Source organism: Nomascus leucogenys, chromosome 11, assembly GCF_006542625.1.
Source record: "Nomascus leucogenys isolate Asia chromosome 11, Asia_NLE_v1, whole genome shotgun sequence".
Lineage (NCBI taxonomy): Eukaryota > Metazoa > Chordata > Mammalia > Primates > Hylobatidae > Nomascus > Nomascus leucogenys.
The window spans coordinates 107,737,649-107,749,795 of record NC_044391.1 but is presented as its reverse complement, the minus strand read 5'-3'; the positions used below and the strand labels follow the sequence as shown (position 1 = coordinate 107,749,795).

The window sequence follows — 12,147 nt, the reverse complement described above, 5'->3', positions numbered from 1 at the left end:
AAGACCATCCTGGCCAACATGGTGAAACCCTGTCTCTACTAAAATACAAAAAAATTAGCCGGGTGTGGTGGTGCGCACCTGTAGTCCCAGCTATTCGGGAGGCTGAGGCAGGGGAATCGTTTGAACTTGAGAGGCAGAGCTTGCAGTGAGCCAAGATCGTGCCACTGCACTCCAGCCTGGGTGACAGAGTGAGACTCTGTCTCAGAAAAAAAAAAAAAGAAAGAAATGGTCATATCTTATGGGTTGTGGAAAGATCCTAGTCTCACTTTTTCCTGTATCTGGCAATACAGCAGGTTTTTGTTCTCTTTTGGTTCTATTTTGACTTTGATTTTGATTAGGGGCACTGTGTGGTTGTTGGGATAAAGGGCTATGCATGTGAGGGGAACTGGGATGAAGTCGGCAATAAGCATGACCACATTCAGCTTAGAACCTTCTTTATTAAGGAAGGTCTTTCAGGCACTTTTATTAACAGGCACATATAAGCTTAGCAAAAGCACCTTTCAAAGTCACAGTTCCAGTGGTTTTTGTAAAGTCAACCAGAGGCAGAGAACGCAATCATGGTGGCTTACCATCAAAATCATGACAAGTTGTCAACCTAATGCCTTCTGTCAAACATAACCGCCACCCACTCTGCTTCTGTCCTGTGAGGAATGACGGGAGATAGGGATTCAAGACTTAATGTAGATCACATGTGACACTTGTGTGGCCAGCAGACAAGGCCCCCCACCCACGCCCAGGCTTGGACAAAATGGTGGCTATGTTTTCTGTGCCAAACCTCCTCATCTCTGCCATGTCTAACCTAGACCTTGAAGTGTCTGATCCTCCCCGGACATGGAGGAACCACTGGCCCAGCAGCAGCACCAACACTAGGCTGCACCACTGGGTGTGTTTTCTGGGGGTGCAACGCTTCTCCTAAGGGTGACCCCAATCGGACCACACCCATGAAGACGTGGCGCAGGTCGTAGTGCGCCCGGTGCGATGGGAGTGCTTGGGGAGCTGCCGCTAACACATGGGAGTGTGGGGGTAAGCCAGCTGGAGGGGGTCCAGGTGCGCCAAGTGGAGGGGACGGACGTGCATCTGGGTCCACCACGGGGGTGGGGACTGCTTCATCGGCACCTTCTGGTTGGGGCTGTGAGGTCACGGGCTGGAAAAAGGACCATTTCCTTCAGTTAGTTTGCTTCCTCCTCCCAGGCAAGACCACCCACAGGCCCAGGTGGAACTGGTATCCAATTTCCTCACATTATACATTTTTTATTTGCAAAGAGTCTAGCAAGAAAGGACCTACCTAAGTACAAGGGATTGTCATCAAGGTTACAAGGAGGGGTGACTGGCCTATGGTGGCCCCGGCCTCACCAGGATTGTCTTGGTGATGGTGGACTTACACACACATGTCCAATGAGTAAAAGCACCCCACCTATGGCTCACCCTTGCCCAGCAGTGCCACCCTCTTTGTCATCTGAAGCTGCAGCCACTGGGAGCTAACAGGTAGATCTGGCCACCTGGTCTCTGCAACTCAGAAAACTACTCCCACCTCCCACAAATAAAAAGGTGGCTTTGTCAACTACACAGTAAGATGGTTCTTCCCTGTAGTCACTAGTTCACGGGAGGGAAAGGCATAGCTAAAACATCCTTCCATTTGTTGATGATTCCACATACCCCAGTGTTATTTCATACCGTGAGGTTCAGAAGCACAGGAGAGCAAATGTCCTGTCATCACTACTGCACTGCATAAATGTGAAGGGTTCATTGTATTCTGAAGGTGTAGGCAAGAATATTCACGGAGCTGTTACCTGTGTTTGGAACACCGTGCAGGTCACTGCAACTTCTTCCCCACCAAGCTTCTCACTGAGTGTTGCCTTACAAAAGCCATATTGCTGCCCACAGAGAAAGAGGAGTTATTTTAACTAATTTAAAAAATGGATCCCCCCCAATTTCATTGACACTCCAACCTTAAATTGGTTTGAAAAACCATTTTTCTTAAAGTTATCGTTTCTGCTTGTGGGAGGTATGTGATTCTATATATAACATGGAAATACAGAAATACTTTGAGAGTGAGAGAGATTACCCATAATCCCTTTCTGGTGGTGGCCTAGAAAGAAGGACTGTTAACATTGATGCATTTCTTTCTTATTTTAAAATACTATTAAATATGATTGAAAATTAAGATCATTGTGACTATACGATGTTGTATCTTGTGTGTTTTCACTTGCCATAATAGCATTTTCTCATATCATGCATTATTCCCTGAAAACACAATTTTTAGTGTCTGCACAATTTTCTATTTACTGATGTGCATGCATTATTCAATGACACCTTCCTGTTGGACATACAGATCTCTCTTTTTTGTCTCTTTATATCTATAATAAATCATTTTTATAGATATATTCTGTCAAATGTCACTGATGAATTCTTTTTTTTTTTTTTTTTTGAGACAGAGTCTCACTCTGTTGCCCAGGCTGGAGTGCAGCAGCACGATCTTAGTTTACTGCAACCTCTGCCTCCCAGGTTCACACCATTCTCCTGCCTCAGCCTCCCGACTAGCTGGGACTACAGGTGCTCACCACCACGCCCGGCTAATCTTTTTGTATTTTTAGTAGAGACGGGGTTTCACCATGTTAGCTAGGATGGTCTTGATCTCCTGACCTCGCGATCCGCCCGTCTTGGCCTCCCAAAGTGCTGGAATTACAGGCATGAGCCATCATGCCCGGCCACTGATGACTTCTTTAGACTAAAATCCTAGAAGTGTACATTATCGGCTCAAGGACTTGAAAGCTTTCATATCAGAGTTATATGTCTAGAAAATGTGCACTTCACATTCCCAGTGGGTGGGCGTGACTTGGCTTCATTAGCAAATAGCCTCTGTCTTTCTCCTAACTCCATGTGCCTCCAGTGGGTGAGATGATTTGATGACAGCTCTTAAAGGGATGAGGCGACACCCTAAAGGAAGGCTTGCTGTGATCCACAGGGAGCGGGCATTTGCACTGTTATTCTCTGTCTGCAGCCCCAAGATACAAACTATCCAAGGATGTTCTGTTCCACAAACAGCTCTGTCCGAGTGGTAACACCCCAAGGTCCCGGCCCACTCACCTTTTCTGCCAGCAGGTTGCACTCGGCTGCCTCTGTGGCCTCTTTAGCAACACAGTCAGTGCCAGACATTGTAAACTCCACATAGGTAGAAGGTGGGAGGGGCTGAGAAGAGTACATGAAAATGCTCTTGAGGAAAGATGACTTACAGTGAAAAGGGCAGAGAAGGAGAGCGGGAAGTAGCCTCCTTCGGGGGGCACCATTCATGCAGACCATGCGTCGGCCCGGAAGACATGTCCCTTAATGGCTTACACAGGGCAGTTGCTATGGGGTTGTGTTCTCAAGTGCTTGTACTTTAGAGGTAGGGGTTGTGTCTTCCTTGTAGGAGGGGCAAGTATCCATCACTGGTCCTTCAGGGTGGAGGTGAGTTTGCAGATAGGAAACAGGAATCAGAAGGCCAGCCTTAGACTGATAAGAGTGGGAACCCCGCCTCCCCCCAGCCCTCACTCTTGGGCTGCACTTGAGACCCAAGGTTCAGGTTACTCCAAGATAGGGTGGGAAAGTGAAGAGATTAATACCTCTTCCACCTGTTTCGTAGAGCAGGATCAAATGAAAAGATTTAGATGAAAGTATGGAAGATATCACTTGAGCTTTTCTTTCTTATAGTAGTTGGAGCATATGGACACAATAAAATATCTGTTATTTGGTGTAGTCTGGGGTGGGGATGTTCTGAGAATCACATATTCTGATTAATAGAATTGCCGTCTATACTAGTGTATTTCCAAGTATGGCCATGGCTGATATCCAGAATACATTTTCTTAAACATTTGAATTCTGTTGCATTCCAATGTGCTAAACCACCCACAGTACAATAAGATGTTTTCTCCAGTGACTCGAAAGGCATTTTAGGATCTTGCCATTATAAGCTTGTCAGCACAAGTGAGTATTAATTACGAGTCTGTGGCAGATGTTCAGCGGAGATGGGTGATAATGGAGCCCAGCAAATTTATAGTGAGTGCTTCTGGCCGACGTGGGAACCTCTACGGGCTGACACCGAGCTTTGGTTTTAGCTGGAACAGAGGGAGTGGGGATGTACCTGCCGGCAGCTGTGGCTGCTGGACGTTACAGTGGCTCAGCATGGGGGAGGCGCTGAGGGTGTTGGGGTCCTCATGACACTCAGGAACCTCATACCCCTTAGGATGCTTTCTTCCCTTTCCAAACAACCCTCTCCTTGCTTTCTCATCGCTGCCCCTGCGCCTGTTCTTCCCTCCCTCCCGCTCCACCACGTACAGTACATTCCCGAAGTGCCACCGAACTGCCCAACCTGTCAAAAGAGTCTCAGTCTTTACCACAAGCTGAGCCCGGGAAATGTCCTCCAGCTGGAAATTGGAGCCGTTGTTTTGAGCGTTGAAGGCTGCCAGGGCAGCTTCCGCGGCGTGCACCACCCTGGTGTCGTTCAGCGGGGCCAGCAGGGGGCAGTCTCGGCACACCTTGCGCACGTCCTCGGCCGAGTCTGCTCGGGGAGAGGAAACCAGGATGTAAGCAGCCATTCTCCCTGGCATGGCCCCAACTCTGCTGCGTTAGCAAGGGCTAAGGCATTCCCCAAATAGCTTCAGGCACTTTGTCTGCTTCTTACTAAACCTTCAAACGGCTCGTGCTATGCTGACATTTCTGCAGGAGCTCTTATCATCGCGAGGCAATTTTCACCTCCAGTAAGAATAACTTCTTATTTTTTTGAGACAGGGTCTCACTCTGTGTCACCCAGGCTGGAGTGCAGTGGCGCGATCTCGGCCCACTGCCACCTCTGCCTCCCGGGTTCAAGTGATTCTCCTGCCTCAGCCTCCCTAGTAGCTGGGACTACAGGCGCCCACCACCACATTTTTGTATTTGTAGTAGAGATGGGGGTTTCATCATGTTGGCCAGACTGGTCTCGAACTCCTGATCTCAGGTGATCCACCTGCCTCGGGTGGGTGGATTACAGGCGTGAGCCACAGCACCAGGCCAAGAGTAGCTTCTTAAAACACAATTTTAAAAATCCCAGAACCCAGGAAATTTGGCTTCTCCTTTTCCTCACCGACAAAGCAGCTAGAACTACTTAAGTTGAAAATTATTCAGATCCCTTCTCCACTTTCTCTACAAGGAAAAAATAAGAATAAGAATAGTCATCTGTACCTGGACTGGAATCACATTTTGCGTATTCCACGGAAAACTTGCCATCTAGTTTCAACAACCGGAAATCACAGTCTCCTTCGACAGCCTGGAGAAAGAAACCCACGTGAGGATGGCTGCCCTTCCCCTTCGCACCCCGGGAAGTCTCCCTCCAGGCATGGCTGTCGAAGGTGACCCTTGCAAAATCGCCTTCGCTGGGTAATACTGAAACATGGGACGCTCTGCTTTCAGGGATACAATGATATAGTTAAACGCTTGTAAAAATCAGCCCCAGGGCAAGTGGCATCAAATGGCAATTTTATTTATGATGATGATGATGACGATTATTTCGAGATAGAGATTCGCTGTTGTTGCCCAGGCTGGAGTTCAATGGCAGGATCTTGGCTCACTGCAAACTCCGCCTCCCGGGTTCAAGCGATTCTCCTGCCTCAGCCTCCCAAGGAGCTGGGATTTACAGGTGCCCGTCACCATGCCCAGCTAATTTTTGTATTTTTAGTAGAGATGGGGTTTCACCATGCTGGCCAGGCTGGTCTCGAACTCCTGACCTTAGGTGATCCACCTGCCTCAGCCTCCCAAAGTGCTGAGATTATAGGCATGAGCCACTGCGCTCGGCCACAAAGGGCGATTTTAGAAACTGCACCCTGGCTAGCCAAGAAGGCAGGCTGAGAAGCTGGGCGAATCGGTGGAGCTGGCCAAAGGGCCACCCACAGTCATCCTAAGAAGGGTACTCACATGCTCCTTCAGCTGCCTCACGCTGCATCTTGCCACAGGGGTGGGGTCCAGCACATGGCAGGTGGTCTCCAGGGTATCTATTTCAATCTCAAATAGCTCTCCGAAGGGCCGCTGTGGAGACAAAGAGTGAAGCCGTGAGCAGCCTATTCCCCTGATCCTGTGGTGCAGGGCACGGTGTGCGCCCTCATTGGGCTTGAGCGCAGCCCCCTTTTGGAGAGGTGAGGGAAATGTCATTTTTTTTTTTTTTTTTTTTTTTTTTGAGAGATGCTTGCAGTGGAGTGGTCATTCTTACTGTCAGTCTGCAACTCCGTCTAGCTCTGAACTGGCCTGTGGGCAGGACAATGACCAGGGCTTGTCTGGTCTTCGTCTGTTGATTAAGGAAGCACCAGATGATGCTCGCAAAGCAGACGGGGTCCTGGGCTTGAACAAGTCGATGGAGCCACAGCCCTCACTCTGAGCTCTATTTGAAAACTACAAATGGGTATTAACACTTATGTGTATTTATTATTTTTAAGATTTCACTCTTCAAGCAGTGCTTTGGAAAATGCAGGTTTGGATTTTTCTCAGACAAGCTGCAAAATAAGGTGGTGTAGGGTAATATCTTACTGTCTTTTTTTAATCTCCTCTATCCCTCCCTCTCCTTCTTTCTTTCTTCCTTTTCATTATTTACTTTCCTTCCTTCCTCCATTTTCTTTTCCCTCCTAGAGGTTTTTGCTGCTGTTGTCCTTGGCTTTTCCTTTGTCTTGGCTTGTGCAGCAGGTGCCGGCATGCAACTATGCTGCTCTCTACTTCCCTCTGCTGGCGATAATGGGGAAGGGCCTGTCTCCCTCTGACAGGAAACTGGATGTCACTGGTGTAGACATGAGGGAGCTTGCAACAATCCTTGGAGATATTCTTGTCAGTTCACCTGTTTCTGTATCTTGTCTTCGAAGCCTGAAAAATCCAGAAGGTACAAGTATGCCTTTTCTCCTCTCAGCCCAGCTCTGCTTGCCTCTCATTGGTTCTGCCTGACTCACTAGTACCTGAAGCCTCAACATCCCCTCCCCTGGGAGGAGCTCTGCATTTTATGATGTCCAGGTGTGCCCAGAGTGACTGCCTGAAAGCGTTCACAGCTCTGGAGAACAGGAACCAGGTACGCCTGGGTTTCTCAAGGAACCCAACTCTGAAGCTCTGCCTTTAGTGAAAGTCACAATGCCCATTCATGATTACCTTTTCCCTCAGATGTGCATGTTGCGTGTTCATTTCCCCTGAATTGATCAGCGTTTCCTCCTAACCACCATTGCGCTTTAATATGGCTGCAGCACTCCTAAAATCCATCCGGAGCAATCCTGGTTTCAAATACTTTGTCTCTTTGTGAGACGGATGGCAGCCGTCAGTCGGTCCAGGCTTCCTGTTGTTGATCTTATTTTCCAACCTAGATTGTAAACTCTTGTGGGCACATATTATGCCTTTTTCACCATTGTATTAGGTTGAACCATTAAAACAGCCAATATTTGGTTGCTTTTGATATAGAAAAATGGCAGTTTTGTATGGTTCAACCTAATATCTCTGGTTCTTGTCCAAGGAAGGCTTGTAATACATATTTGCTGAAAGAATTGTCCTTAATCAGAAATAAATTTAATTTCAAAACAGGCAGTAGACAGACAGCTTCTTCCCACCTCTCCAAATCTCTTGACTGATCCCCGAGGCATATTTCTAGCTTGATTTTTCTTATCACTGGCTTCAAGCTGCATTGGTTTCCTGTCTAGCGTGTGAGGAGGTGAATTGTGTTTATGCCAAGACTTCTCTGTGGGATGTGGGTAACTCTCTTTGGGAGGCAGTTTGTGTAGAAGAAGGAACACAGATCTGGAATCAAATCCCAACCTGAAGACTTAGCAATTATATGATCTTGGACCAAAAAAAAAAAAAACCACACACACGCACACACACACACAACAGAGCCTTGGTCTCCTCTTGGGTAAGACAAGAACAATATATGTACCACACAGCACCAGGAGGCAGAATCGGGAAAGAGTAAATGAGATATTCTATGTGAATGGGCCTGGCATATAGTAGGCATCTGCTAGATGCTAGTTTTATTCATTCTTAGTCTTTGTTAGAGAGAAACCAAACCAAAGGCAGTTAGGTGATTTTCAGCCAGTGGTAACTTGGCAACTAGGAGCTGGTCTCTTGGGTCCTACTTTTTCCAGCAAGTTACACTTTCCATCTGTGATCTGCAAACGACCATTTGAAGCACTTTTTCTTCTGCACACCACCCCACACCCCACCCAGCTCCCTCCTGACACCCATGATGCCGTACAGAATGTCTCCTCTCTTGCCCTCTGCCTGCCCCTTCCCTCACTCCTGGGAAGAAATCAGAGAATTTACTCCTCCGTGGTTTCACTTGCACTGGGTGATGGTGATCTTTTGAGGCACCTGGTTGAGCTCCACATACACATTATTTCAGCTCATACACAGCAGGTCCACTTACCCGAGGCCACACCTTTACTTCATCAATCTGGTTCAAGGTGTGTTTGTATCCCCAAGGAAGGTTTTGATTGATGTAGTCTATAGCCGCCAGAGCTGCTTCCTCGGTTTCTGGATCATCGCAGTTCGGTTGTGTATAAATCAGCCCTGGGCCATGTGGGGCTGAGTGGCAGCCCCAGAGCTGAGCAAGACAAAGCAGCAGGACAAGGGACTTCATGGCTGCCCCAGAGAGGCCCTGGCAGGCGTGCAGGTGGTTGGAGGCTTTGGGACCAATCCAGGTGCTCTGCTGGGAAAGGTAGACCCATGGAGCGTGGTGGGCTTTATTTATCTGTTGGAGCCTGCCGGAAGAATTGCATAAGGATACAGGATGATTTCTGCTTTGGTTCAAAAAAAAAAAAAAAAAAAAAAAAAACACCCTGCAAACATCAGCCCTGGAAAAGCAAACAGGTTAGGACATCGCTGGTCCCCAAGAAATCTGCCAAAGTCCATGCTGCTGTGGGGGAGATGCTCCAAAGTCTGCTTGGAACATGGTAATAGCAGCAAAGAGAAGAGAAGCAAAGAGAAGACAGCTGAGGGAATGAGGTGGACATGGTCAGCCTCAGAGTGCCATGGGTTTGGCAGCAGAGCAAATGTCTTCTACTGTGATCTGAGCATGCCATGGGGTCTGTGAGAGGGAAGGGGGGATACTCAGCAATTTGATAAAATTCTCTAATGTCAGGGGGAATTAGCTTTCCAAGAGGAGTCCTACAGGGAGAACAAGGCCCACAGATATAGCAAAGGTAGAGATGTGTATAGGAGATGCCAAGATTTTGGGGGAAGATTCTTGGAGAAAAGAAGAAAGGATGAGAGATGTTTCTGCCTAAAGTGGGGAATGGAGGTGGAAGGAGGGGGTTCCCGTGGCAGGACCAGGGTGGGAAATGACCAGCAAAACGTGTGGGGTTCCCTGCCCCTTCTCTTCCTTCTCCAGACCTCACTGCCAGGGCCCTGCATGTGACAGCACAGATGGGCACTGACCAGAGTCTCCTAGCACTAGTAACCTGGTGCCCTTGCCAGTGCACAAGGGCAGCAGAGGGGAGTCCTGATCTAACAGCTGCTCATTTGACACAGCTCTGGGTTTGAGTCCGACACTGCAGGCTGAGATGCTGCACGAGGAGCTAAGGACACAAATGCCCCTTGAACATTCTTTGCAGACTCAGGAGAATTACAGCGTGTCTTTCTGGCCAGAACAGAGGGCCAGTGTTGACTCCAGGCACTGCCTATTAAGTGACCCTTGACAATTCCAAGTGTGACATCCAAGGAGGGTTGGCAGGATAAAGAGAGGCTTGGGAAATATCATACAAGGACCTGGTTTGGTTTAGTCTGAAGCAAAGAAGCCCTCTCATGGAGACCAACATGGTCTTCAAATATTTAGAGGCCATCATTGTGTATGGGTGAATTTGTTCTAATGTTTGCTTCAGAGAAAAAAAAAACTGGTTAAAAAAAAGGAAGAAGAGGGGCCCCTCTAAAGGGAAGCTTAATATTGATTTTCTGGGGTGAGGATCGGGGTGAGGGAGGTGAAGTGAGTGGTGATGGGACAGAGAAGGTAGTTGGCAGGACTGTTTTCAAATTTACTCCCAGCTGCTCACACACCGCACAGAATCTTAATGACAGAGGCTCAGAAGGTGTGGCCAGGACTCCATGTTCTGTCCAAGAGGGGGAACGTGACTTTTCCAGATGCAAAACAAACTCTGGTCATCTAGCAAGATGATCCTCAAAGCCAGGGGCAAACTTCCATCACCTTATACTCCATTTCACTCAGGGCCCTGACTCCTGAACTGTGTGTGGAAGCTATGCTTTTCTTTATATAATCTTTAAAAATATTGAAGGGCTGGGCACGGTGGCTCACACCTGTAATCCCAGCACTTTGGGAGGCTGAGACGGGCAGATCATGAGGCCAAGAGATTGAGCCCATCCTGGCCAACACAGTGAAACCCCCTCTCTTCTAAAAATACAAAAATTAGCTGGGCATGGTGGTGTGCGCCTGTAGTCCCACCTACTCGGGAGGCCGAGGCAGGAGAATCAATTGAACCCAGGAGGTGGAGGTTGCAGTGAGCCGAGATTGTGCCACTGCACTCCAGCCTGGCAACAGAGTGGGACTCCGACTCAAAAGAAAAAAAAAAATTGGAATAAAGTGTGGTGTGGTGGCACACACCTGTAATCCCAACTATGAAGGCAGAATGATAGCATAAGCCCTGGAGTGGGCTACAGCTGCAGTGAGCTGTGATCATGCCACTGCACTCCAGCCCAGCCGACAGAATGAGACTCTGTCTCAAAAAAGAAATCATTCACAATCTCATCATGCAGAGATAAACAGTGTTAATGCTTTGGTGCATTTATATCTTTTCTTTTTTTCTATGTAAAATAATATTTTAATATAATTTTGATTATACTGCATATACAGCTTTTAAATTTTTTTCACCTATCATTTTAACTTGAATATTTTCCTATGTCATTAAGTTGACTTAAAAACATGTTTACAGGCCAGGTGCGGTGGCTTACACCTGTAATCCCAGCACTTTGGGAGGCCAAGGCAGGTGGATCATGAGGTCAAGAGATAGAGAGTATCCTGGCCAACATGGTGAAACCCCATCTCTACTAAAAATACAAAAAATTAGCCGGGCGTGGTGCTGGATGCCTGTAATCTCAGCTACTTGGGAGGCTGAGGCAGGAGAATCGCGTGAACCCGGGAGGCAGAGGTTGCAGTGAGGGGAGATTGTGCCACTGCACTCCAGCTTGGGCAACAGAGTGAGACTCTGTCTCAAAAAACAAAACAAACAAAAAACAAAAACAAACAAAAAAAACCACTTTTTTATTTAGGAATCTTTGGCTTTTGATTCTTTTTTTCAGGATAGATTTTTAGAAGTAAAATTATTGATTCTAATGATTTGCACATTTTTAAAGCTCTTAATTTCTATAGTCAAATCGTCTATTTGGCTATGCCAATTTATCCCCCTTCCATTTCGCTGTTGTGTGATGTCAGCTCAGCTGTTTTCTCTTTTCCTCTGCTACTGCTTTCATGCTGACTTTTGTGGGAACTTAGATATGTGAACACTATCAGAACTCTTTTTTTAAATGTAATTTATGAATATCTTTGCTTTTATCTCAACTACTCCATATGTCTAATACTTATAAACTAAAATAACTTTGGTATCAAGCTGAATAAAATGATCCCTTAGATTTTTTCAGTTTCCTTAGAAAGAAATGTTGCCATTTACTTACTGGAAATGAGGAAGAAAATAGATGATATTTTGGTATGTTTTCCAAGATGGCTGTAGCATTAGTGCTGATGGGTAGTTCCCTGTGCCTGATGACACCAGTTTTAAACTTCAAAAGATTCTCACTTGCCAAATGTATGTGGGACTCATAAGTGATCTTCACATGCTGAATACATCTACTCAGGAGTAATCTTGGGTCAGTTTGATCCAACTGGCTCCAGCTTCTTTGCATATCAGTAGGAGATAGGCATTTCCTCTGTTTTCTGGTCCTTTGCTGCATTATTTTAGTTACATTTCTGTGCATTTTTCTGTGAGGCTCACATCACAGCAATAAAATAATCCTCATTCCATTCACACTATGATGGCTGATAGTGTATTGAGGATATCAAGGGCTTGTTAGAACTGGTCAAGGAGAGCAGGCCCAACAGTCTAAGGAGCAGGAGAGGATCAACAATCTCCAGGAGATGGCAGCAGGGCGCCGGGAAGTGCTTGCTGGGTGCAA

At 46.9% G+C, this 12,147-nt stretch overlaps 1 protein-coding gene across 3 annotated transcripts; it reads right to left on the bottom strand.

The window, feature by feature from the left end:
* Nucleotides 1-417: 417 nt before the first annotated feature.
* Nucleotides 418-8,831, bottom strand: AHSG (alpha 2-HS glycoprotein). Of its 3 annotated transcripts, none has more exons than XM_012510705.2 (7): nucleotides 8,396-8,831; nucleotides 5,926-6,036; nucleotides 5,197-5,281; nucleotides 4,374-4,540; nucleotides 3,088-3,189; nucleotides 1,791-1,874; nucleotides 418-1,144 (listed from the first exon to the last, which is right to left on the bottom strand). In XM_012510705.2, the coding sequence occupies exons 1-7, from the start codon at nucleotides 8,606-8,608 to the stop codon at nucleotides 800-802; spliced, it is 1,107 nt and encodes a 368-aa protein (XP_012366159.1). In that variant the 5' UTR covers nucleotides 8,609-8,831; the 3' UTR covers nucleotides 418-799. The 3 variants fall into 3 exon arrangements, with proteins under 3 accessions (XP_012366159.1, XP_030678811.1, XP_012366161.1); XM_030822951.1 differs by having other exon boundaries at nucleotides 4,374-4,537; XM_012510707.2 differs by lacking the exon at nucleotides 1,791-1,874 and having other exon boundaries at nucleotides 4,374-4,537.
* Between the last annotated feature and the right edge of the window lie 3,316 nt (nucleotides 8,832-12,147).

Coding starts and splice junctions, on each gene's coding strand:
- AHSG (XM_012510705.2), bottom strand. CDS start 8,608: ATGAAGTCCCTTGTCCTGCTGCTTTGTCTTGCTCAGCTCTGGGGCTGC. Junction 6,037..8,395: donor AAGTAAAGGTGTGGCCTCGG/GTAAGTGGACCT, acceptor TTGTCTCCACAG/CGGCCCTTCGGAGAGCTATT. Junction 1,145..1,790: donor GCACGGTGTTCCAAACACAG/GTAACAGCTCCG, acceptor TCCTTTTTCCAG/CCCGTGACCTCACAGCCCCA.